The sequence below is a fragment of the Arvicanthis niloticus genome, chromosome X (assembly GCF_011762505.2).
Source record: "Arvicanthis niloticus isolate mArvNil1 chromosome X, mArvNil1.pat.X, whole genome shotgun sequence".
In the NCBI taxonomy this organism is placed as follows: Eukaryota; Metazoa; Chordata; class Mammalia; order Rodentia; family Muridae; genus Arvicanthis; species Arvicanthis niloticus.
Genome location: NC_047679.1, coordinates 21,761,438 through 21,788,395, shown reverse-complemented (window position 1 = coordinate 21,788,395; position 26,958 = coordinate 21,761,438). Strand labels below are relative to the sequence as shown.

Here is a 26,958-nt window from a genome sequence, read left to right as displayed (position 1 = left end):
GAGAGGCATCAAACTATGAAATTTGGAGGTGGGAGTAAGGAATGCTAAAAAATATAAACACTTGATGAACAATGCATTAAGACTTCCATAGAATTAATGTTTTCTTACTAAGCCTTCTTTGGAACACGTGCAAAAATCTTTAGTGATTGTTGAGCCCCATAATAATGTAAGGATAAAAATAAAAAAGATCCATTCTCCCTCTATTTTGAATTAAGTCACAGCTCAGCAATAGTAGCTGGTTTTCTAAATGGCAGTTGATTCTTAAACATCTGCTTCTGCCATTCTGTAATCTGGTCCTCTCCTTGGATTGTTATTGGAAGTCTCTGCAGAAATCACCTCTAAGATGATTTGTTTTGCTTTCCCTGCACACTGGGTTTTGTTAGGTTTCAGGATCTGAGACACCTAGTTGGAGGGAGAGACACAGATCAGATTAACCTTCAGACAAATGGTTTCTTAGAGATGACAAACCATCAAGATTTGAAGGAAAGCATTATCCTGCTTAGGAAGAGAGCAGTCTGGTTTTGAAGATTCTTGGTGAGAGAGTAAGGAGACAGGAAGGTGTTGTGCCACGGAAAAATAAGTGCAAGGCTGACTGATATCACCATATTAGATTAGAAACACCTTTTTTTCCTTTTGAAAAAAGATGTTTCTTAAGGAGAATGTTTAAAAATTCTCAAGAAAATTCTTGGATAAAGAGCTTCTGGAAGAACAATAGGTTTAGTTAATAAGTGATGTATCTGGAAGTCACTTTTCCTTTTTTTTTTTTTTTTTTCATCTGTTAGCCAGCCTCCATTTAGGGCTTTGCTATCTGGAAGAACCCACTCCCAAGAAGCTCCAATCTTCAGGAATCTGAATACTGGAGAACTGTGAGGGCAGAAAGGGTGTAGCTGGGTGTGGCTTGCCAGCTTTTCTACCGTGGCTGGGCTGATCCATAAAGAGATTGCACCTAGAGGGTGTACCTTCTAACAAGTTTCTATTCATATAGCATTGGAAAGTTGTGAGTAACATCATCATGGCACTGCCTGGGTGAGCCAGCCTCACAACTGGTAAAATTGGTATTAATTGGACTGAAGGAGACCATATTTAATCATTGTGCTAAGACTAAACTTAAGCTCTCAAGCAAAATATAAATCCACTGCTAAAGGCAATGCCTGTGAGCATCCAAGTTTAGCATAGGAGTTTTTCAAGTGCTAAGTGGGGGACACTGAAGAGCTCTGTTTATCCACTGACACCAACACAGAACAGGTTAAAGCATGGGCTTGCTCTTGGGTTTCAGGAGCCTGTTAGGAATCTACTCCAGAATCCTCTTTCAGTTTCACTAGTACTTGTACATGGGATGATGCAGTCCATTTATTTATGGTAGACTTCTAGTCCAATTACTGATTTTGTCTTGCCATTGACTGAGTCTGAGAGACAGTCTATTATTAGTGTTGTCTAATAAACCAAATGTTTATATTCCTTAATTCTAATAAGGGGCAAGCAAGCCATAAAATTTTCCCTAGCTTTCTCTTCCCTAACACAGGATCTCAACCTATGGGTTCTCAACCTGTGGGTTCTCAACTTATGGATCATGGCCCTTTGGGGGTTCACATATTGGATATCCTGCATAGCAGTACCATTCATAGCAGTAGCAAAATTACAGTTATAAAGTAGCAACAAAATAGCTTTATGGTTAGGAGTCACCGCAACATGAGGAACTGTTTGAAAATATCTCAGCATTAAGGAAGTTGAGAACCACTGTAGAAGATAGGTCTTAAGGATCTCATAGGGGATTTTGGTTGTGATGGTTGTGGTGACAGGTTTTTTTTCATTTGTTTGTTTTGTTTTGACTGATCTTTACATAGCTAAAGTTTATGCCAAATGATGTTTTCCCCATTCTCCTTTACTGCTCTCTATTTTTCTTCCCCATAAGTAGAACCATTCATTGAAAGTCTGGGGAGATGGCTCCATTGATAATGTGCTTGCTATACCATCATGAGGATTGGAATTCAGGAGAAATGCTGATCCTTGAAACTCACTGACCAGCCAGTCAGTCTAGCCAATCAGTGAGTTCTGGATTTAACAAGAGATCTTCTCTCAATAAATAATATGGATAGTGATAGAAGAAGACCATGTTGACCTCTGGCCTTGACATGTGAAGAAACACATGTGTGCTACCTGTTCATGGACAAGTGTACACACACACACACACACACACACACACACACACACACACACACACTTACTTAGTGAGTCTGAAGGAGCCCCTTCATTGTCTTTTTAACATATGTTTTGCTTTCCCACTTTTAATTTTATATATATGGATGTTTTGTCTGCATATGTGTCTGTAACACCATGATGTCTGCAAAAACTAGAGAGACAACAGTTGTGCATCACCATATAGGTGCTAGGAACTGAAGCTGGACCTTTGGAAGAACAGCCAGTGTTCTTAACCACTAACCCATCTGTCCAGTCCATACTTTCACAGTTTTGTTGACACAATATTAGCTGTGACTATTTCAAAACTTTGTCCCTTGGATCTCATGCTTCTACCCTACATTATCCAGGAAGCTTTCTAACCTTCTATCATTATCTCACTACAGAGTGTTTTAAACTATTTTCTTTTCTATAATATGAATTTAAGATTTTATTTTGAAGCCAAATCTTGCCTGTATAAATTAATCTTTTTAAAAAAGATTTCTAGAGGGAAGGGAGAAGGAAGAAGGAAAGGAGAGAGAGATTTGTGTGTTTCTGTGTGTGAAGTCCATATCTGGTCAGTTGCCTTCAGAGGCCAGATGAAGGCATCAGATTCCCTGGAGCTTTTTCAAGTAGGAGTAAGTCTCTTGACATGAGTCCTGGGTAATGATCCCCTGTCTCTTGAAAGAGCCACAAGCTGAGACGTTTTTCCAGCTTCTACTTAAAGTACTTTTTTCATTGGATATTATATTTACATTTCAGATTTTATCCCCTTACCCCATATCCGCCACCACTCAGGAATCCCCTATCCCATTCCCCCTTCTCCTGCTTCTATGAGGATATGCCCCCACCTACCCCCCCCACTCCCACCTCCCCACCCTCAAATTCCTCCACATTCAGTGTTCAGCCTTCATGGGACCAAGGATCTCCTTTCCCACCTATGCCGGACAAGGCCATCCTCCCCTAGATATACAGCTGTAGTCATGGGTCCCTCCCTATGTGCTCCCAGACTGGTGGTTTAGACCCTGGGGAACTCTGGTTGGTTGGTATTGTTGCTCTCCTCATGGGGCCACAAACCCTTTCAGCTTCTTCGGTCTTCTCTCTAACTCCTCCATTAGGAACCCCTTGATCAGATCAATGGTTAGCTGTGAGCATCTGCATCTGAGTATGTCACAATCGGGTAGACCTCTAAGGAGACAGCTATATCAGGCTCTTGTCCACATGCACTTCCTGCCATCCACATTAGTGTCTACCTTTGGTGATTGCACATGGGATGGATACCCAGGTGGAATGGTCTCCAGATGGCCCCTCCTTCAGTTTCTGTCTCACACTTTGTTTCCATATTTGCTCCCTTGAGTATTTTGTTACTCCTTCTAAGTAGGACCGAGGCATCCACACTTGGTCTTCCTCCTTCAAGAGCTTCATGTGGTCTGTGAGTTGAATCTTGGCTATTTCAAGCTTTTGGGCTAATATCCACTTATCAGTGAGTAAATACCATGTGTGTTCTTTTGTGATTGGGTTACCTCACTCAGGATGATATTTTCTAGTTCCATCCATTTACCTAAGAATTTCTCAAATTCATTGTTTTTAATTAATATTCCATTATGTACCACCTTAAAGTACTTTCAATGGTTGCCAACCAGACTTTTACTTATTCTTTAAATAAATATATTATTGCATACTTTGAGAATTTTATGCAGTGTGCTTTAATCATATTCATCTCTCTTCATCCCTCTCATATCCGCCCTCTACTCTCACCTCTCTACCTGTGCAACTTTGAGTTTCTTTCTTCTTCTTTTTCTCTTCTATTGAGTCTGGTTTGTGTTGCCCGACTATTTGTAGTAGTAGAGCCTTCCCAGGAGTGTGGTCAACCTACCAGGGGACATATCATTAAAGAAACCTGACTCTCCTTTTCCCAGCAACTTTCAAATGCCAATCACTCCTCAGCTAGTGGTAGATTCCATGCCTACGTCTCCTTTACATGGTAGGGCTGTGTCTGTCATGAGCTTACTTAGGTCTTGCACATGCTGTTACAACCACTGTGAGTTTGCATGTACATTACCCAGGTTATGTCTAAGAAGCTGTTTCCTTGACGTCATCCTCCCCCACTGGCATCTGTCCAAAGGACTTGACATATCTCACTGCACAGATATTTACTCAGCCGTGTTCATTGTCATCTTAGTCACAATGGCCAGGAAATGAACATGTACACAATGAAATACTATTTGGATTCAAAGAAAAGGTAAATAAGGAATTTTGTAGGCACATGGGTGAACCAAGAAAGATTATACTGAGTGACATAATCCAGACCCAGAATGACAAAGGCCCCATGTTCTCTCTCATCTGAAGTTCATAGCTCCAAATCCTCAAATACACAACTTAGAGCAATCACAGAAGCTAGAAATTGTAAAGGGATATAGCTGAGAGTGAGTGAGAGGAAAATAGCAAGATACAGTGATATAAAGTGAAAAATGGAATAATGGGGGGGGACTTCAACATGAAAGTAAGGAGAGAGGTCAGTACAGAATATATTGTATATAATTATAATATATATATATAATATATATATATATGTATATATATATATATATAACACACATACCTCTTTTAAAAAGTTAAGTCACTTGGGTTGACAGTGCTCCCATAGGAAAAGAAAGAGAGAAAGAAAGAAAGAGAGAAAGAGAGAGAGAGAGAGAGAGAGAGAGAGAGAGAAAGAAAGAAAGAAAGAAAGAAAGAAAGAAAGAAATTCCTAGTACCACACACAAGAAACCTTTTTCTAAATGCTGGTCAGGATAGTCCAATAAGTTATTGATGTAGCCCTTAGTTACCTTTCAGGGGTTTAATGGCGTCCTATTGCTGAAGACATCACATACTTAGGGCACATGGCTCAGGTGACTGCAGCTGGATCTGACATGAAAGTCTCCTTTCTAAAATCGAGCTTCCATGTGACCAGAAAATACTATGCAAATTGCCAAGGAGGGGGAACAAACATCCCTATCCAGCTGTGATACCTATGAACCATGACAGTGACCAGCATGGCAAGCTATGCATAAGGGTGCAGTAAATGGCAATCACCTATTAGTGGAAACAAACAGCTGTCCGATTAGACCTATTGTCCACTCAACAGGAGGGAAATCATTCCTGGTGCTGAAAACCTAGCCAGCTTCGCAGGGATAGTGAGGTCATGCATCTTAGAAAAGAATCTACTACCACCACTTTGCTAGCCTGGCACAATTTCTTACTATATTCTAAATCATATCCTTATATTCTCAAATATCAGATCATTGTACCTATCACTCCTTTTTACAGCAAACTGAGACTGTCACAGAAAACCAAAACTGGACACAGTGCAGAGACCAACTGATCTGGGGGAGTCCAGCCCAAACTGATACCTCTACATGACAGCTCAAGCATCTATAGCTCAAGGAGCACTTCAGAAGAGAGGACAGAAAGAATGTAAAAGTCAGAATACTGGGAAATCTGCTGCAAAATGGTCTCCCCTAAAAATGACTACATACAAAAAGACCAGAACAATAGCAATATCAATGTCCATGTTAATGTGGAAAAGGGAACATCTCACAGGCTTGGCCTAGATAGAATCTGCAGTTAATTATTGATTACTGGGAGAATGAGAATTATCCGATCCAGGGATGAGCCCCTTTATTGATTGTTTAATGCAAAGTCATTGGCCTTCAAAACAAATATACTCAAACAACAAAAATGGACTCAACCGAGTATGTATATGTGTACGTGTATGTGTGCCTGTATGTATACACATACACACAACAAATATAATCAAAGAAAAAGTCGTTATCAACTTGAGAGTGGAGGAGCATGGGAAAGGTTTGAAGGATGGTAGCTGGGAGGGGCTGAGGTGAGGAAAGGAGAAAGAAGTCGTATAGGCCTATTTCAATTAAATAGATTTTGCAAAAAGAAAATGAAGACTCTAAGGAAGCTTAATCATAAACAAATGGAGTCAGAATTAAACTACTGGTGGGCTGTCATTTAGTAACCAGCTCCCACCCAAAACTTTCCTCATTTGTTGTCTTGAGTTGTTAGCATTTTCAATTTCTTATACAATATTTATTTTTGTTTTATGTGTAAGTGTTTATCCCAAGTGCAGCACATGTGTTCAGTGTACATAGAAATCAGAAGATCGTATTGGACCCCTGGAAGTGGAATTACAGACAGTTGAGAACCGCTATATGGGTGCTATTATCTGAACCCTGGTCCTCTGAAAGAGCTGAAGACTCTTAACTGCAGAGTCATTTTTCAGCCAAGAATTTGTAAATTTCAAGTGTGTAAGTATTGCCAGCTGGCCAATTTTGTGATACAAGGATGATGTCATGGGTGAACAGTTGGGGATAGGTGCATAGAATTTCTCCTGTGATCCAGTATTTGTTGATGCTAACATGTCACTCGGCTCAATTCATCCAGACAATGACTGTGAAATGTAGCATTTTACACATTGACATACTACAAATTCAAAGGCAAATTTAATCAGAAAGTTTTCCTCCCTGGTTTCCCAATTCGCTCTAGCAGCTGCCCACTTTTCTTCTACTATCTTCCTTTTCCAATTAGTCATTTGCTCTCATGAGGCCTCTGAAATGGCTGCCAAATTCACCTTCCAGCTTCCCCTATTCTTGATAAAAGGTTCCTTTATCAAGCAGCATCTAAGCATTCAACATGAACCCGATCAACTAGTTTCTACCTACCCATTGAATAAAATACAAAGTCTTTTTGTTGTTTACATTGTGCACTGCCTGACTCTAGTTGCCTTCTGTGTGTGACCTTAAATCATCTTTGCCCCTTTCCCATATACCGCCATCTGGCCTGCTTTCTGTTCCACATTCAAGCCAAGCTAATAACCATGTCACTCTTGCCACCTGATGTCTCTCCACTTCCTAACATTGTCTTTCTCCTCTTCCAGTGGGGGAGGTCCTTTCTACTTTTCAGTATCAGCTCAAATGACACATTTTCAGAGAGGGAGGGCTTCCCTGACCAACAATCTATAAACCTCCCAAGTCATAATAGTGGTACGTATAGTATTAACAAAGTTAGAAAGTACTTAGCATAGGTCAGACAACATCTAAGTATTTTAATTTTTACAATGTCAGCTAAGAATGGAGATGTACATGTTTTCAGTCTTTTATTCGAAGTTACTGAGAGTAAAAAGATTTTGGAATCTTTAAGACTTGAGAAAGTAGCATGAATACACCTGGCATTGCATGATACCTATTGGGTCCCAGGAGCAGTAATTTCTAATTCAAAACACAATCATTTATGCAATAGTACACAGCATTTTCTACTCTGGGTGGGATTTAAAGAAACAAAGAACAAGTAGCTTTTTAGTTTAGGTCAAGACTCTCCTTCTCAGGCATTTGGTTGTGTCACATTGCTGTCAACTAGGTTAGGAGGAAGCAATTTGACATTTCAAACTGCAGACCTAGAGTATCTCTATTTTAAGGATAAATCAACTGAGACACAGACAGGAGTTGATGTTCTGTATTAGACTTAATAGCACTTAGCACAATGAGATCTTTTTTGCACTTAACTAATGTTCCATTATGTTGCTAAATACACAAGTGAAACAATGAACACATGATGAAATGAATGAATGTCAAAGTAAACAAAAATGCTTAAAAGACATATTCCCCTTGGTGTTGGAAAGATGGCCAAGTGACTAAAAGCACTGGATCCTTTACCAGAGGATGAAGGTATGATTCCCAGCATCTACATGGTAACTCCCAGTTATCTGTAAGTCTCGTTCCAAGTATTCCTACACTCTCCTCTGAACTGGGTGGGTACTGCACACACATGATACACAGACATACATGCAAACAACATCCTTGCAAGTGAAATAAAAATAGAGAAAAGGGTATCTCCTTAGGGAAGTTCTTCAGGCTATATCTGTTCACTCAACATCTCCTTTTGTCTCTTCTATCTGCCCAAAGCTTCCTTGTGGATAAGGGTTAAGAGGCTCTGCTTTCAAAATGTCCAGTTCAAATCCATCCTCTCATGTCCTACAGCACAGGTCAGGAGTATTCTAACATGGAGCTGTAGAGGGATTCCTAGGTTATGAACAAGAAGAACTGGCTGGCTCCTGGTTCGGTTGCTCACTACCACTCTCTGAGCCGGATCCTTTGCTTAGGAGACCTCCCAACGAAAAATGACAGATGCAGAAATAATGTAGTGCATATATGTAACCATTCTACATCCTATGACCGAAGAGCATGACATAGACACAGACTATGCTCTACTCCAACTCTTCCTTAGCTAATGATTGCACCAAGTACTCAGTGAGAGAAAAAAATATGAACAAATATCAGAGTTCTGTTTTATTAATTACTTTAAAAATCACTGTGACAAAAACCCCAACTGGGGCAACTTAAGGGATGTCAGTTTATCATAGCACTGAGTGCATCTCTGTCCACGTTAGTTGGAATATGAGGCCACTTGTCACACTGTGTCTGCAGGCAGCAAGTAGAGGGGACAAGAAGAGAGGGTAGGGATCTACAAAATGTCAAAGCTCACCTCCTAGGTGACCTACTTCCTCCAGTAAGACTCTATCTCTTCAAGGTTGTACAACCTTCAAAATAGCACCAACATCTGGTGACCAAGTATTCAAACCTATGAACTTGAGATGAGAAATTTATACCCAAAATGCAATATCCATTTATTCTCATGCATTCTTTCACTGATGGTTATGTATTAGTTACATAAAAAATACACAGTCTGTGCACTTAAAGACCTCAAAGTATAATGGGTAGGGGAAACTATATAAATCTAAAATACAATGTAAAACTCCAGTAGTTTTTCCAAACAAAATGGTTACCCTGTTATTAGATTTAGTTTAAATATATACTGTTCTTGTTCTATAGATTATTTTTTATACTGTCAATTACTTAAGTTACTCTTAGAGTCTGAAGACATCTTTCCCTACTTTTTCTCATCTGACAGTGACAAAAATTTCTATTTTCTGCATTGAGCAAATACTGCTTTGAAAAATGCTTGCATTCCCATGCTCTGTTGCAGATAAATGGGACCATGTGACCATGTTCTTGCAAACAGGATGTGAGAGAAAGGCAAACACTCAACTTGTGAAATCTCTTCTTAAGCAGTGAAGATATTCCCCTTCCTTCCTATGTACTTCCACGGGGCTTCTTTTAATATGAACAGGGTTGCTGGCAGCCTTCTTTGATGGCACAGAGGAGGAAAACGTAATTTGGGTTGTACAGCCACAGACTGAAAGATCCAGAGCATCTAAATTCATCCTTTTTGTGACCTCATTGAGTAGATCTGATACAGTGGCCCTGAGTTACTGATTTCTGGATATTTACGAGAACTTGAAACACTGTTATGCTAAATCTGTTCACTGAATTCTCTTTGCACTCATGAAAACCTAATTTTAAACTATAGGATTTACAAATGGGTGGCCAAACATGAGAAAGCTTAAATTGTATGATGTTGATTTTGTCGGGCTACGGTCAAGAAAGACTCAGATATTGGAGACTGAAAAGCTGGTGGCTAGCTTTCTGCTGTCATGTATGGATACTTACCAGGAAGAACAGTCTGTGCTGTGTTGAAAGGATGACTGTGTGCAGAGCAAGTTTACTTTTATGGGAAATGGTTCAGCAGTGTTCACAAAGACAGTGTGTGCTGGCCACTCCTTCCTGTGGTTTAGCAGTCTTGTGAGTGAAATGAACTAAAAGAGAAGTCAGCTAGTTTTCAAGAGGGCTGGAAAGAAATATAGCTCTGCGTAGAGAGATCTTGTCTGTCTGCTGCCCAGAGTGCAAAATTGATTATGATTTTCTTTAATTTGAGAAAGCCACAAACAAAAGCAGACATAATAGGTAGAGAAAGTAGAGCTTTAGAGGAAACGGCCGTCTGCCCATGTGCATTGTTTTCAAGTGCTTTCTATTAAGCATTCACTAGGAGACAATGAAAGGCAGCTGAGGACAGAAATCTGATTAAGAATTTTGTCTTCCCTTTGACTCACACAGCCTCAGGACCAATGATCCATTTGAGAGAGGAACACAAAATACAGAAATAAGAAAGGACATGGAGTCCTTAGGCTGCAAGCAGTCTGGAACTGCTTGAATGTGACAACCACGAGTCACTTTGTGGCTATGCCCATTTTAAGTTGATTAAAATTCAGTTGCACAGTCACACTAACTGTAACTTAAGTGCCTTCCAAAGACCTAACAGGCTTATGTGCTACTGTATTCAAGGACATAGATTCAAGATATCTTCATCATTGTAGAAGCTTCTATGAGACATTGATATAAATCAGGAGTTGGCAAACTTTTTACATAAAAGCAAATATCTTTTGTGACTTCTGAATCAGTCTAGGACATATAGTGTAAGACCTGGTCTCAAAGGAACAAATGCAAGAATAAATACTTGACAATGTTCTTATTATTATGTACGTACTTAAAAAACCATGTAGCATATAACAGATCAGAATTACAAGGTACAGTGATAACAAAAACCGGTTTAACTTATGAGTCAGAATCTGCAGACCCCTAGACCAAATCTAGACAAAATCTTCGGTTGTGCATGGCACAAACTCTAAGCACATTTAAATCCAAGTTCGCCAGGGATAAAAAAAAAAATGTATCTCTGGCAAAACCTGTAAATCTATTCATGGAGCTGATTTCAAAATGACATATACTTCTCAATTCCAAGGAGTGGATTTATTTCTGAGAAAGAAAGTGAAAAGCAAACATGCTGTAAGGTGTACAAAGTAGAACCAAGTAACCAAGGCCCGGCTACTATTCCTCTCTCCCCATATTGGCAGGGAACAAACACATTCTAGCCTCCAAACTGTGTTTTGTCTTTAGTTATACTCCATTGTTAAGATGCCAGACAGACATATAGTGAGTACAAGGGAAAGATGTGCTAAGGGGATCAAAGCCTTAAACTTCTTAAAATTCCTCCTGAAACCCCATATTCCATTATCATAACTAGTAAAGTTTTTGCCCTGAGCATCAGATTTTTGTGTGGGGGTGGTGGTGACACAATGTGTTTCATTAGGGTTGCTTGGGTAAGGGGTTATTAACAAGAGCATGGGCAACTTAAGAGTCTGTACAACAAATGAAGAAAAGGTCTCCCCTCCCTCCAGTGACTACTAATTTTCCATCAATCCCCAGGGTAGGAGGTAGGGCTCATGAACCCATTCTGTCTCCAGGAGGGAATATTTATTGGCCTATGTTTGTACAGACTGAAGATCAGATTGTATCAAGGGTACAAGGGGGAGACTAAGTAGGAGTTGGGCCTCTAAAGGAAAGGGTTGATGTGTAGCTCAGAAGTGTCACCAGAAGGGCACGGAAGTGAGTCTTTATTAGGACTCTATCATTATATTTGCTTCTAGTTGTATCTCCAATGAGAACACAGAGTTCATCTGTGTCTTCTGGGAACAGATACAGACAAAAGAAGGTTACCAGCACACATGACCTATGATCAGAGGATGAGATCAGGCAGAGCTGACCCTTAGATGAGTATAAAGCATCTGAAACTTCTTTTGCCTTCCCGGGAATACAGGCTGCACTGCAAGCCTCGTACTTGGAGATACCTGCAAAGTTTGCACTGAGACTCCTGCCAGTAGGAACCTGAACTGCAGTGTAAAAGTTGGGCTCTGTTCGAGCAGCTGAGGGCAAGAAATGCACTATCTGGACAGAGCCTTTCTAAATTTGTTATTAAAGGGAAAGCATGTTTTCCCTGAGGCTGCTGAATTCAAAAGATTGTCTGGAAAGCATGGTTTAAAAAATAGAAATTATTCCTTTATTCTGTTAGAAATTTTCCTCTTTAAAAAACACTGGGAAGTTCTTGTTTAAAGTTTTAAAAATATGTTCATTTTAATTAACACAATTTTAAAATGTAAAGCCAACTCTCTCTCTCTCTCTCTCTCTCTCTCTCTCTCTCTCTCTCTCTCTCTCTCTCTCTCTCGTGTGTGTGTGTGTGTGTGTGTGTGTGTGTGTTACAAATCATCCGCATTATTTTGTTTTACTTGTTTTGGGGAGGGGGAAACAATGGATGCCTAAAGACATGCTTCTTTCAGTAATTTGATTTATAAAATGGTGTAGTACCCGTGACATAGGCCTGGATTTGGTAATGAGTCAAAGCAAATTACACATGCAAATGTACTGGGTAAATTTGGATGCTTAATTACTGAAGTAATTATGGTCAAAATGGAAATGTGCAATTTTCTATGCACAGGTGTTTCTATTCTCTCAGTAAATCACCTCATTTGCTAAAATGGAAAATGCAGAATTCATGGGGAGCAGCCATGAATCATTTGTATGTGTGTGCACACACTCTATCTAATGGCTGCCTTTTATTCCTAGTGTGTGCCAATTGTTAAAATAGACATACCATTTGGATAACATCACTAACTCTTCACACTGAAGTTGAAATAGCACATAAATATGTTTGTTTTACTGAGGAAGAAGTGCAGAACTGAGGGGCCATTGCAACCTAAGATGCAAATTCAGTTATGATCAATCACTTGGATGTTGCCTCATGTAGTCACAGTAAACAAACTCGATGCAACTTGTATTTGCATTTTTTTGTTAATTTCCTTTTGGAGTAAATGACTCCTGGTAGTCTAATGTCTTGGGCTTGTTCTATTATTGTTTGAGGTAGAAGCAATTAAGACATTTTCATAAGTGCATTTTACAAGTATTAGAAAAGTATTCAAATCAGGACTGGTAGTGCAGGGTTGTAAGCACACTGTTTAGGAGGGAGAGGTAGAAAGATGGCAAGTTCAAGTCCAGCCAAGCCAACTTAGCAAGACCCTGTCTCAAAACAGAATATAATGCAGAAAGCTGTAGTTATGGATCTGTAAGAAAGTTTGCCTAGCATGGGTGAGGTGCTGGGTTCAGTCCTCAGTACCATAAAGATATTAAAACAAAATATTCTCCAAAGTATTCTTGTATTTTGGATGAGGCTGGGTTGAAGAGGGAAAGAATGTAAATTTTAATTGGCTTCAATGTTTCTTAAGAATTTCATCCTCTGCCTAGAAATGCTACCTTATGCATTTTATGAATTTATAAGTTCAAAATCACTTTCTTAGAAGGAATCTCTATAATAAGGTCATCACCCAACAAACAACTACCGGTAATCTAGTCAGTGCTAGACAGCATTGGAAGGGAGAAAATGAGTTAGTTCCTCATCCCTACCCAACTAGAAAGCAAAAGACTCCATTGCTGTCTTGTCCAAAGCCTATCTGTTTTCTTTCTTTCCTTCCTTTTTTTTTTTAAAGCATACATTAATAGTCCATAATAATGGGTTTTATTATGACACCTTATGAATTACATAATTACTTTTATTATTTTTACCTCACCTCTCTTACTCCCAGTGATTCACTAGTCCTTCTAATTTCATGCCTATTTATGTATGGATGAAGAGAGCTGGCTATATCTTGGGAACAGAACTCTTTCTGCCTCAGGGAAATCCATGTGATGGAAAAATCAAAGGACAAGGGCTGACAGTACGCACTGCTGCTTGGCTACCCTTCAATCAGAAGCGAGAACTAACAAGTCTTCCAAATTGCAACAACCTCTCCATTCAGGTACATAGTTTTGAAATTGTAATTATTCTTTATCTTGAGAATCTCATACATGCTTACAATAAAACATGATCATAATCATCCCTAGTTCCCTCCTTCAAATCTGTCCTTTACAACACGTCCCCTTGCAATTTAATACTACTTTTTTTTTTTTTTTTACAATCCATGGTCCAGTTAGTGGTGCCTATATGTGACATATGCTATGTCAGCTTTTTTTTTTGAGGGAAAAAAACTCAATGATCTGACCAGCACTGTATTCTACATGTCACAACACCAACCATCCAGGTAAGATACGCAATAGTGGTACAACTGTTATGCAACAGCTGTTTTCTGATTGGACTGAGACCTGCTCCACATGAGGTAATTTTATGCCTGGGACTCTAATGATGGTCTAAAGCCCATGGCTTCAATGGTTAAAATCCTTAGCGTAGAAGCTGCTATTTTTGTTTTCCTAAATGGTCATGGTGCCAAATTGCCTTGTGAATGTTTTTGTTTCTACTCAGACTGGTGCTGCTCTCAACTTAGGTCAGAGAAGCTTCTGTTTACTGATTGTGGGAAGCAATCAGTTCCGAGGCACCATAATTAGTCAAAGTGGTGAGAACAGAGAACAGATGCATAGCTTTAGTGTTAGGACTCAACCTTGAACTCAGACCCAAACCTTCCTGATTCTACATCACCATTAGATCCCCACTCAGTGTTCACAAGCATAGATACATGTCTATATAGAGACTGTATATAGATATTGGAAGCCACAATTACCAAACTGTACACAGCTTCATGCGTTGCAGTTTATTATCTTCCAAACATTGCTCATGATCGAGGCATGGTTGTAATCTGAGGTGTGAGGAGGAGATGCATGCCACTGGGAACTGGTGAATCGTGAAGAAGTTGAATGGTTTGTGTCTCCTGACAAGTTTCAGGACTGCCAGGATTTGTGAGACATCTACGCATTTTTATTTGTCCCAGGAGTTAACACTTTGTGAATGGGAAGTCAGCCAATCATTCTCCATTGTACTTACTCTGGGACATTTGAGCTCATTGAAACTTATCTGCCAGCCACTGTCCTCAGCTTGGGGTGGAGGTGTTCATATCCTTCCAGAACTTCAGGCAATTGCTGTTTCAAGATTACCTAGTCTAAGCAGGGACTGTCGATGTCACTCAGTGTTGGAGCACATGCCTAGTTATGTTTAAGAGTCTGAGTTAGTTTATTTTTCAGCACTATGAAACTACAAAAGAAAGAAAGAAAAGGAAGGAAGGAATAAAGAAAAGAAAAGAGAAGAAAAGAAAAGAAACCTTTAAACCACCATAACAATTTCTTAAGGATTACATGGGATTATTAACTAATCCAACCTCAAAAAAATTATCAAGCAGTCTATGCCCACATAGGAAACTCTTTCATCAGTTTGATTCACCGCTCTGATATAATAAGAACAAAATAAATTAAATAGCTATCAATTTGTTAGAATTGTTAAAAATAAGAAACCACTAGTAATGAAGTACCAAATATTCTTTTAATAGCATGTGAGAGAGGTACAGATATTGTTATTGAAAAGCTTGCAAGATCTGAAATTAAGTAAGAAAAATACTCCAGCCCTCTGTAGCCTGAGGCTAGAGGAGGCAGCCTGCGATACAGAGTTACAGAGACCTTGTCTTCAAAAAAGAGTAGATTGTAAAGGTAGCATCAGAATGACTCAAACATTTGATTACTTTTTGACAAATAGGTGAGCATATATTTTATTTTCAGAGAAAAATGTGGAAGACTTTGAAGGTTACATCAATTTTTCCAAGCAGTGGCATAAAAGCATCCATTACTTATGGAGAACTCTCTCTCTCTCTCTCTCTCTCTCTCTCTCTCTCTCTCTCTCTCTCTCTCTCTGTGTGTGTGTGTGTGTGTTTATACTATGCTATGGTATGTGTGTGGTGGTCAGAAAACAGCTTTTCAGAGTCAGCTCTCTCCTTCTACCTTGACCAGGATCCTAGGGGTGGAACTCAGGTTGCTCTGCTTGCTCAGCAAGCACCTGTAGATCTGCTGAGCCATCAAAACTGGATCAAGAAGACTCATAATTTTATGTCATGCATTTTGGGATTTTTTTAAACTAGAATGTGTTTGTTGTTGTTGTTGTTTATTACAGAGACACTATTAAAACCCAACAATAACTGTAGGAAATTTAAAAATAGACAATTTTGTGTGTGTGTGTGTGTGTGTGTGTGTGTGTGTGTGTGTGTCACTGTTTGAGACAAGGTCTTACTCTGTAGCTTAGACTTGCTTGGAAATCACTATATAGTCCAGGCTGACCTCAAACTCTTGGTACTCATCATGTCTCAGACTCCTGAAACAACAAGCATTTACTAATACCCTCTAAGAGCTCTGCTTGGCCCTTGGGATGTAATGGTAGTCAAGACAAGTAAGTTTTACTCTTTGGAGACAAAGATTCAAGACACAGAAAAAAATATACCTGTTTCAGGGTCAACTGGAAGGTAGATGATAAAGTGTATGGTTATAGGCCACATATAATAAAGGAGATCAGGAACGTGGTGGTAGAGATTTGACCATAAATATAGTGGCCTAGACAAGCAACATTGAAATTTGATGTTTAAATCAATATTTGTGAAAAGAAGAAACTGTCCATGTGGATACTCAAAGGAAAAGTATTCCAGACAGAAGGAAGCACCTTCTGCAAGCATCCCAAAGTAGAGACACTGTGGAATAGTCACACAATGGCCAAAGGAGGAGTGTAAGGAAGATAGAAGATGAAGTCCGAGAGGGAGCCCAAGCATGTAGGCACACGCCTACCATCCTTGGAAAGCTGGTCTCTGTTGTGACATGCAGAGCCATTGCATGCTTTCCAGCTGACTGCAAACAGATCTTTATCTTTTAGAATGATGTGGAGAACAGAAGATAAAGAGCAAATGGGCAAATATGAAGACCAGTGAGAGGCTATTAAGGGAAAGCAAAAGACCAAGATGGCAGTGCTGGAAGTAATAGGAACTGGCTGCCTACCAGAGGTACTTGGAAGGTACAATGATTTCAAGGTTCTTAGAGGAATATAAAGGGAGACAATGAGCAATACATAGATTTATTGATTTATAGGGGTTTCCTGTTAAGAAGAACAAAGTCATGGCCTGTAGTGTTTCTCTTTCCCACACTCTTTCTTTCCCTTTTTCTCCCTACTCTGCAGCCTAGTAAAAATCCCCCCTCTTCTACAGCTGTCATAGTACAGAGATCACGAGGAGAGAGATAACTGAGAAGTCCCCAGTGCTTTGGACACCAAACTGTCTAGGCTCCCAAGTGACTTGATCCACAATCTCTATTTGACTGTAACTACAGAAGAAAGTCAGTGTGAGAGTTGCCCAGCCAAACCCAGGCTGCCCTTGACCCATGCCAGGAAGTAGCCTATAATTGTCATCATTTGAAACCTTTACATTTGGAGGTGTTCTATGGCTCAGTGATAGGTAATAGAATAGAGTCAGACAGGACCAGAGACGAGGATGCCCTAGATAGGTACACAGAGAGTATATGTAGGGAAATACTCTTCTAATTGTGTTGTTCCCTTAGTGAAATGGGAGACAAGGTAATTAGCTAAGAGTGATATGTCATGAGATGAGATGCTCAGGGTTTGAAGAGAGAAGAGAAAAGAAGAGAGCATAGAGTTGTCCAACAGACCATGAGTTGAACAGAGGAGGAGGTATATTGTAACAATTTGGAACACTAAGGACTCCCCCAAACTCAACAAAACTGACATTTTAGTGTATTAAACCTCATTCCAGCCTTAAGTACACATACATGCATACACACACACACACACACACACACACACACACTTTTTGCACAGCTATTATAGATTAGATAGTGTGATTATTTTTAGAAACTATCATAGAGTAAAATCCATGTTGAACCTCATGAGTCTTCTTTTTGTCTTTCCCCCTTCTCTCCCTCTCTCTTTCTTTCTAGGTCCCCCTTTAACTTTTTTACCTACCCACTCAATCAACTTATGAAAAAGCCAACACAGCTGATAGCCTCTAGACCCCAGCCTTCAGAATATGGGTCTCCCTCAGATACTTCTGCAACCTTCTTTCAAATTCCCAGAGCAGAATGAATCCAAACTGGCTGGGTCCAAAGGAAGTGTTGGAATTATCTTTCAGGGAGTCATGGAGGAAGAAGGGAAAGAGATGGAAGGAACGAAGGAGGGAGGGAGTTCAGTGAAAGAATCCCTGGGCAAGTTATACCCTGCTGGGGAACCTGGGACTGGATAGGCCTGGGTGATCCAGAGGTGACAGCAGCCTGCCTAGAGAAGAGCCGAGAGACATACTGAAGAAGTGAGGATTGAGTAGACTTTGTTGGAAACCCTTGGATTTCAACTGGACCTTTGGCTAAATTGATGTCATGGAGTGGCATGTTAATGGGATCTGTCATAAGTAAATCACTCTAGGGGTGGCACAAGTGCTGTTAATAGGGAAGTCGCTCTTTATATACTGAAACTTTACTAGAAATTTCCTTAATAGATTTATGACTAAATCGCTTCTTTTTACAAATTTTGAAATATTTCTGATCATATGCTAGTCTTTGCAACATGTGGAGTTCCTGGGTACCAAACTCCCATTGCATTACAAAAAGGAAAGGCCAAGGGTGTAGTCCACTTTTAAAAAAGCACACTATTTAAAAATACATAGACTTCCTACCATTTCAGCTTCAGGTTTGAAACTAAGAGAATAAAATAATATACATTCTTAAGTAAGTAGGTCAATTACTATGTATTATAGTCATCAAGGACCACAAGACATTACACTGTATGCAACCTTTAGCTTTGCAGCTCCTTGATTTCCACAAACCACAGAGTGGAAAACTGTTTCTACAAAGAGCATTTTATATTCTATAAGTCACACAGCTCCAGTCAGCATTCAGTTCATTGACTAGTTGTCTATCATAGTCTAAAAGCAGCTGTAGACACAAACATGAACATTATTTTGTGGGCATGGAAATTTGAATTTAACATTACAGTACAATGGATTAGTAATTTTCCCATTAATAAGTTTCCCATTAATAAGTTTATCTCTTCATTTAGCAGCACTGAAGGTTGAACCTAACGCCTTGCGCATGCCAGGCAAGTACTCCACCATTGAACTGCATTCATTTCTAGTGAAGAATCCTCCATAGACCCTCATATGAACAACCAATATCAGCCATAAACTTTTGTGAAATTATGTGATAGAAATAATCTATTCTTGGGTTGCAAAGAAGCTACCCGATTAATCTGGAATGATAATTTTTAGTTCTGAGAACTTCCAATTTTTAAAAATAATTATATTTAATTAATGTTGTAAATGCATTATTGCCTCCTTTACTTAGCCATGAAAGGCAGTATCTGTACTTAAAATATTTATTTCACTTTTAAAACTGACTGCTTGGCCACTGCAAACAGTTTGGTTTTTTTTTTTTTTTCTTCTAATGGTGAGTATCTCTCATCTATTTCATATTGTGAGGAACATGTTAGTAATAGCCAGTGTTTTGCCAGAGGGGAGATTTGGCTTTAAATCCTTAATCTGCCACATAAGAACTCTGGCTTTCAGGTATCACTTTACCTGTAACTGGGCAGTTAAATCAGTTAGCTAAAAAGATGGCTCAGTTTTTAAGAGAACTTACTGCAGAGTTCCCTTCCCAGCACCCATACCAGAAGCCTCACAGCTACCTATAACTCCAGTCCCTGTGGGTCCCACAGGATGTATTTGGTTGAACAGGCACCTGATGCACATAATATACATAGACTTACACAGCCAAACACACATGCACACACAGGCACACACACAGGCACACACACAGCCACACACACAGAAACACACACAGACTCATTCACATAAATTAATAATGCTTAAATAAAAAATTTAGATCTTTAAATTGGTTATAATTCAGGGCTGTTTTTGCAAAATTAAGGTATATGACACATTATTTATATAAACCATAAAGTTTATCCAGTATTTAGTAGACATCCAACACTTGTCTAGAGTGTACATTAAAAACATGAAAAAAATAAACTGCCCTTACTGTCTTCTAACCTTCCTTTTTCTTTAAATTAAAATCACACTGTGAGTATCTTCTTAAATCATTCAATACTCATTTTTTCAAACCATGACTTGATGGCTAAACATTTCATTTAGTAAGTGTCCCACAGTGGTGAAACTTTTTCCTCTGGTGACACATGTTTTCTTTGTCTTGTTGCATATACCATTTTGGAAAATACCTCACCACCTACAAGAAACTCTTTAGGGTTTCTAGAAATGGAATTTCCAGATTAAAGCATATGATGTGACTATTGCCAAAACTCGATATTTTCTCATTACTTTTAGACCATTAGTACTTCTTTTACAATTGCTTTTAGGGGTTTTCACATACAAGTACACAGACTTCCCCTAGTTTGAGCCTCTAATACTTCTTTTGAAAATTGTTTTTATGATTTTTTTTATGTAAAAGTACACCAATTTTTCCCCTTAGTTTGTAGTATGGTATCACAATGAAGCTCACATTTGTTGAGTGTCACTGGGTGAAAGTGCATGTCAAACTTGGTCTTGGAAGAATATAGCAATTTGAGAGCCCCAGCTTCAAGATGTGGATTACCAGGACCATGTCCTCTTTTTAAACTCTCAAGCCTCAGTTTCTTTATCTGTGCCTCAGACCAGCTTTGAGGCCAAAACAGAAGCATGAACCTTGACTTACAGTAAGTGGCCAATGAATTAAACTCTCTTTTTCACCATCCTCCTAGCATGCCACCCTTAGAGGGGACAAAGACAGATGTGTGCATGTGCATGCATTAAAATAGACATCTGAGTTTCTAGGAAATGAAACTCAAAGCAGTTGCTTCCTTTGTAGTAGAGCGGTCTCATGGGTAATGCATCATTAGACCTTAGACATTGAGCTTGGGACCAATGTGATAATCTGGAAATCACAGAGTGCTGCTAATGAATACCCCTTTTATGGAGTCTAGCATGGGTGATAAGTCATTTCAAAAGAAGCATTTTCTGATTTGGTTTTGGTCTACCTAATTACCATTTGCAAAGGTTTTGAACAATGTATAGAGCTTCACTGTGTCTCTGTAAGATGACCACGAAGAGATCTTAGTGCTCACATGGTCAAAGAAAGTGAATTCCAGAAGACTGAGCTGAAATGTACATACTCTCCCAGCTCGGCATGGTCAGACCCAGCTTGACTGAATTTCAGCCAGGCTTCTGTAAGCCCTAAACCTTGGTATGGGGGCTTTGTGCCTTCTTTGTTTTGTCTAGCTTATGCAGTGATCTTGCTAAGTCATTTGATTTAAAACCGTACCTTGGTTTATGACTGCACCCCACCCCCAACCTCCCTAAATCTTCCATGCCCCAGCCCCCACTGGATCTGAGCATTCTCATTCCCCTCTTCCCCCCCCCCCCCCCAGGAAATGCTGCACCATCTTGGCCAGACTCCAACAAGAATTCTCTCAGGCCACTTCAGCTAGAACCCCCCCAACATGCCTGAAGTTTCCTCTTAGTACTTTTCCATCCACTGACTGCCACCCACCCTTTGCTTTACATCCCATTTGTTCTGATTGTGTTAGGAATTGAGTTCAAGTGCATCCCGAGGCCTCTACCCCTGATATGCTCATACTGAAAACCCCATTTCATATCATTGTAAACTCTGAGCATCTTTGACAACAGTAGAGCAGGGAGTTTTCCAAACCCCTGTTCTATGTGTCTCCTGGCTCCATCCTTTCTGTACAGTCACTCAGATAGCAACTTATGATAGGAAAAACATTAGGTCATTTCAGGGGCCAGCATGGCTTTAAAAATCAAACTGAAGAATTAAGAAAAAATGAAATTTTCAATTCAAACATCTACTCTTGCTTACTACAGTATGTATTTAGCCTGTAGGAAGTTGGAAAGAACAAACAATGACTAATCTCAAATTAAGAAATACTACATTGATTCATTTTGATTGTGAAATATCACAAAGCAGTTTCTCCTAGAAAACAACACTCTGACCTTGGGACCCAGGGACTCCAGGCAAGTGTTCAACTGCTGAGCTACATCTCCATCCCTGAACAATTCCTAAATATTTTTTTTCTTGCCAACTGATTGCAGTTCTTAGCACAAAGATTACCAATGACAAATTCAGGCTCCATAAATTGTTCTTACCATTTTCAGTTTTCTTTCAAAATGGAATCAAGAGGTCTGGTGGAGGAGAACAGAGCTTGAGATAGACCAGGATCAGCCTGAGAAGGGACTCAATGGCATCTGCAGTGAGAAACAGAGACATCCAATGTGACACTTAAAAGGCAACAAGGACACACTGACAACATTGTTTTATAACTGTGCTATTGAGAATACATATAGTATTTATTTCATTAAAGCTAGATAAAAGAAAGACAAACTCCAGGAAACTGTTTCCAATTTTACTGAAAGTCTGTCTTGCCAGGCAGTGGTGGCACACGCCTTTAATCCCAGCACTTGGGAAGCAGAGGCAGGCAGATTTCTGAGTTTGAGGCCAGCCTGGTCTACAGAGTGAGTTCCAGGACAGCCAGGGCTATACAGAGAAACCCTGTCTTGAAAAACCAAAAAAAAAAAAAACCAAAAAAAAAAAACCAAAAAAAAAAAAAAAAAAAAAAAAAGAATTGACATTTTGTACTACATTATTTTCTTTACATTCTAAAACATTTTTGGGCATATGATTTGGATTTCTTCTCTTCCCATCCCCACTCCCTTGCACCAGCACATACATCTACTTACTGAAACTATCCCAATGTGTCCCAAAGCTTAAAATACCTTTCTTGAAGTCATGGAGTGGTTCTATATGTGAAGTCCTCTGAGACAGAGAGAAGGCAACAGAAAACCCAGACTCGCAGAGCCTTTGAGCTGCATGCCTTGGGGTTTCCAAATACAAAATTGCGCCTGGGTAGCAGGAGGAGGGCCGGAAGAAGCATGACTACTTAAGCCGCCCCACACAGGAGGTTTGCAGAAACACCAGGTTCCTCTTATTTTTACCACCAGATTTGAGGCAACATCTCTAAATCCAAACGACCTGATATACCAATCTGTCTTTGTTTTGTTGTTGTTGTTGTTGTTTTTAAGCAAGGATTTTTTTAAACTTTGCCACTACTGAGTGTGTGTGGGGGTGGGGGGTGGGGAGGTGCATGTATGAAGGTGCATTTGTGTGAAGAGGCTAGGTGAGGACTTCAAGTACACATCTATCACTCTCTACTGTACCCTTTTGAGACAGAGTATCTTCCTGAATTTGAATCTAGACTAGGGTCAGCTAATCCTACAGCTCTATCTCCACCCCCACAGTGCTGAGATTAGAGCCATTAGGCCATAATCACCACATTACGAGGGTTCTGGCGATTCAAACTTCAGACTTGTGCTGCAAGTGTTCTGCTCCAATGAGCCTCTCACCAGCTCCCTATTGACATTTATGACGACATCATTCTTTGTTATATTGTAGGACATTTGGTGGCATTCATGCCCCGTCTCTCTAAAAATCAACAACACTGCCTTCTTCTACTTGTCCTAACTACAGGTGTCTCCACAGATTCGAACACACGCTGTGAGGGGCTTTGTGGTTTAGGTTGAGAGGCACTGCTTTATAAGTATTCTCGAAATGAGTCAAAATTTATCTTGATTTGGTTTTGGTCCAGTTAAAAGGGACACTGATTTTTGAGTGGTAGAAAAGCTACCAGTTGGCTCTCTCACTTTAGTTCCCGAAGGTCAGCCATACTTGAAGTCTGGAGCAATATAAAGAAAAATTTGCTTCTCAAAGTGTTCCTAAGAAAAGTACTTTTATGGAAGCCTTTTATGGACACACTTAAATTATTATAGCTCTGTTTAAAGTTATTTAATATACCTATTTCATCAAGAAAGAAGATGCAGAGGTTATCCTCTGGAAAAAAAATCTAATAATGACCAGGGTTAATACGCTGGCCTGCATTGGTACCCCAAATTAGCTAAGAAAATATTGACTACAGGTCAACTACATTTGCTAAGGGCTTGTTCTGTTAAAACATGCATCTGTAACTGGTTCATATTTATGTCATTAAATACTGAAAATAATGGTGCAAATGTCTTAAAAAGTTGTTTTTAGATTTAGTTATTGTACTTTATGTGTATTATTGTTTTTGCTTAAATGCATGATTTTTTTTTGTGTTGTGTGTGTGCCTGGTACCTGAGGAAGTCAGAAGAGCGCATTGGAGTCCTCAGAATTGGAGTTGTCCTCATGGGTGGTGAGGAGAAGCCAAATTGTATTGTTCAATTATAGGGACCAGAAGCCAATTTCTTGAGACTGAGAGTTTAACACAAATCCTGATTTCTAGTAAGGCAGTTATTTTCTTCTTCATTTGCTGGAGCATGCCAGTAGCACCAGAAATAAACTTACCACTGAAACAACCCAGATGGTACCTTCTGCTTCTTCTTTTCATGAGCAAATTAATTTTCATGATGAAAATTAATAGATTTTATAGGAATTAACATTTTCTTTTGGTACCTATGGCCCCTAACAAGGGAAAACTTGGGACACGTATAAAAATTAACAGTTTTCTCATATAGATACAACAACTGATTTGAACTGGTTCTGATAGGGGAGAGGCTGTTGAAACAGGAGAATCTAAAGTGTTGGGAATGGGGGGTGGGGGAGGAAAATGATAGGAAAAGCATGCAAGGAATTCGGGTGGTGTGACAGATAAGGTACTTAAGGCACCAAATACTTACACTTTGGGCCTAGCACAGTCTTGCAGCCTTTCTATATGCCTTTGGGTGGTTGGAGCGTGAGCTCTACAAACAACAACCGACCTTGCTAGTTGCTGCCTTCTGATTGGGTTTCTGCAAAGAGAAGCTCTAGCTGTACACCAGAGGAAAGAGTCTCTCTCCACAGCTTCTTTCCTCCATTTGCCTGGGATTGGTTGTAACTCTCATGTCCTGAGGTTCTTGTCCCTCCTATGGAGTGACTGAATGCTAGTAAGCATTCCTTGTCTTTGCTACTTTAAGTTCAAATCAGGAATGCTCTTTTCTGAAATGCTGCGTCATCCCTTCTGATTCTCTTAAATCCAGCCTAACTATACATTCACTGTGCTGAACTCCTCAGTTTCTAAAACGAATGTGATATCAGTTTCCTGTCAGGGGCTGCAGAAGCTGTAAACACACAAGTGACATGAGATATGTTGGTACTGGAAAGAGTGGCCACGGTACTGTGAAAAAATTGCAAGTTTTGGTTAGATTGATTTGTAGTTTCTGTGCAATCTCAATCAAATACCTACAGGATTTCATGAGAAACTTGCCAGATTGACTTCAAATGGGGACATTTGGGGGAGTCGGGCCTTTTTATTCAATAATATGAGGCAACATTATCCATGAATGTCAACTCCTTTTGAATAATGAAGGGCATATTACCCAGTGTTCTGCATTCGAGTCTGATAGGGTAAGATCACATTTGTGAACAGCCAGGTGATTATGAATGAAAAAGTGTTAAGTTGAAGGCTTCTCTCCTAGATCTATGAATTAATTTCTATAATGCTGCAATGCTAAAGCAGCATGATTCCATCATAGCAAGGAAACAGAAAAGTCAGAATTAGGTAACAGCTCACATAGGGGTATTAACGTCACTTCAATGGCAAAAGAGATTATTCAGATTGCTCAGGTAACTGGCCTGGAGTTTAGAAAACAGTCAAGATATTTATTACACTCAATTACTTTCTTAGGATCCAAAATGTCTTTAAACAGAAGACACAGCCTATTGAGAGCCCTAAAAGAAACCATAGGCAGGCTGGAGAGTTGGTGCAGTGGATCAAAGTATTGGCTGCTCTTTCAGAAGAATTAGGTGTGATTCCCAGCACCATCAATGGCAGTTCACAATCATGTGTAACTCTAGTCCCAGGGCATCCACATATTTAATTTGGACCTATTCCAGTGGGCACCAGGCATACATGTGGTTTGAATATGTGTATATGGACAAAACACTCATATACATAACATACTAAAATAAATAAAATAAAATAAATGAAACCATAGAGAAATTATAATTTTGAAGTGTGAAAGTCTTTCTAAATATACTGACAACAACAAACATCAGCAATCTGATGTCTTAAAGAAAATATGGGGCAGCGAGGCATTGGTGCCACATGCCTGTAATCTTGGTACTCAGGAGGCAGGGGAGTTCTAGGCCAACTTGGGCTACATAACAAAAACCTGTGTCAAAAAAAAAGGATGATAGAAGGAAGGAGGAAGAAATGGAAGAAGGATGGGAAGGGAGAGAGGGAGGAAGGAAGCACTGAAGGAAGAAAAACCTTGAGTCCATAAGGACTCAATAAATATAATTTTCAAAAAAAATAAATATAATGGATAAGTAAATCTAATTACCCACAAAAGGACGGATAAATGCTGTACAATCAGAAACCATACATTTAGGGTTTGCGTGCCAAGGTCCTGAGAGATTATGATATTTTATATTCTGCCTCCTTTTATTGCTATTTATCCTTGATCCACACCTCTTAGTTACCCAATGGCATTACAGTCCCACAAATCTTGTTCACAATGAATGGGTGCTTCCTTAAGGAACTGCTCTTTTATTCGTGATGAAAGTGATCATGCATATCAAAACAAGTATAAATTTTAAGAGAAAGAGCATGAGGCAGATTCACTGATTGAAGTGGCCAGTAATCTTATTGAGGCCACTACCTGGTTGAATTAGCTACTTTAATCAAGTGCAGCCTTGTGTGCCATTCAGAATCAGAATTGTTTTCTTCTTCACTTCTGGTGCAAGTGTATAAGGTACCTATACATACTCACCCTCACCCTCCATTACCATCCCCTTTCTCCTTCCTTCTACTCCCGTTAGTCCCCTGGTTCCTCAGATACTTTCACTTCTACATTGAAGTCATCTGTACACATGCAATTCTATGTGTCCATAAAGTCTGGGATGCATAAAGGAAAGAAAACATGCAACATTTGTCTTTTTGAGACTGATATCATTCCCTTAATATGATCATCTCCAGTTGCATTCTTTTTCCTACAATTGACACGACTCCATTCTTTTTTATAATTGAAAAAAAAATCTCACCGTGCATATATACTCACATTTCCTTTGGCCACTCCTCTGTTAATGGACATCTTGGTTGATTCTGCAACTTGGCTATTATGGGCAGTACTGCAGTAACTGCTGTTGCTGTACAAGTGTCTCAGCAATACATTGACTTGAAGTCTTTTGGATA

The 26,958-nt window shown here is 39.5% G+C and overlaps 1 protein-coding gene across 1 annotated transcript in view; it reads right to left on the bottom strand.

Moving 5' to 3' along the window:
* Tlr7 (toll like receptor 7) overlaps positions 1-22,668 on the bottom strand; it is a 33,085-nt gene extending 10,417 nt beyond the window's left edge. The window contains exons 1-2 of the mRNA XM_034485728.2: positions 22,529-22,668; positions 21,902-22,000 (exon numbers count right to left, since the gene is read on the bottom strand). Coding sequence (XP_034341619.1) covers positions 21,902-21,904 — 3 coding nt within the window. The 5' untranslated portion in view covers positions 21,905-22,000; positions 22,529-22,668. The remainder of the gene's footprint in view (positions 1-21,901; positions 22,001-22,528) is intronic.
* Positions 22,669-26,958: the final 4,290 nt, after the last annotated feature.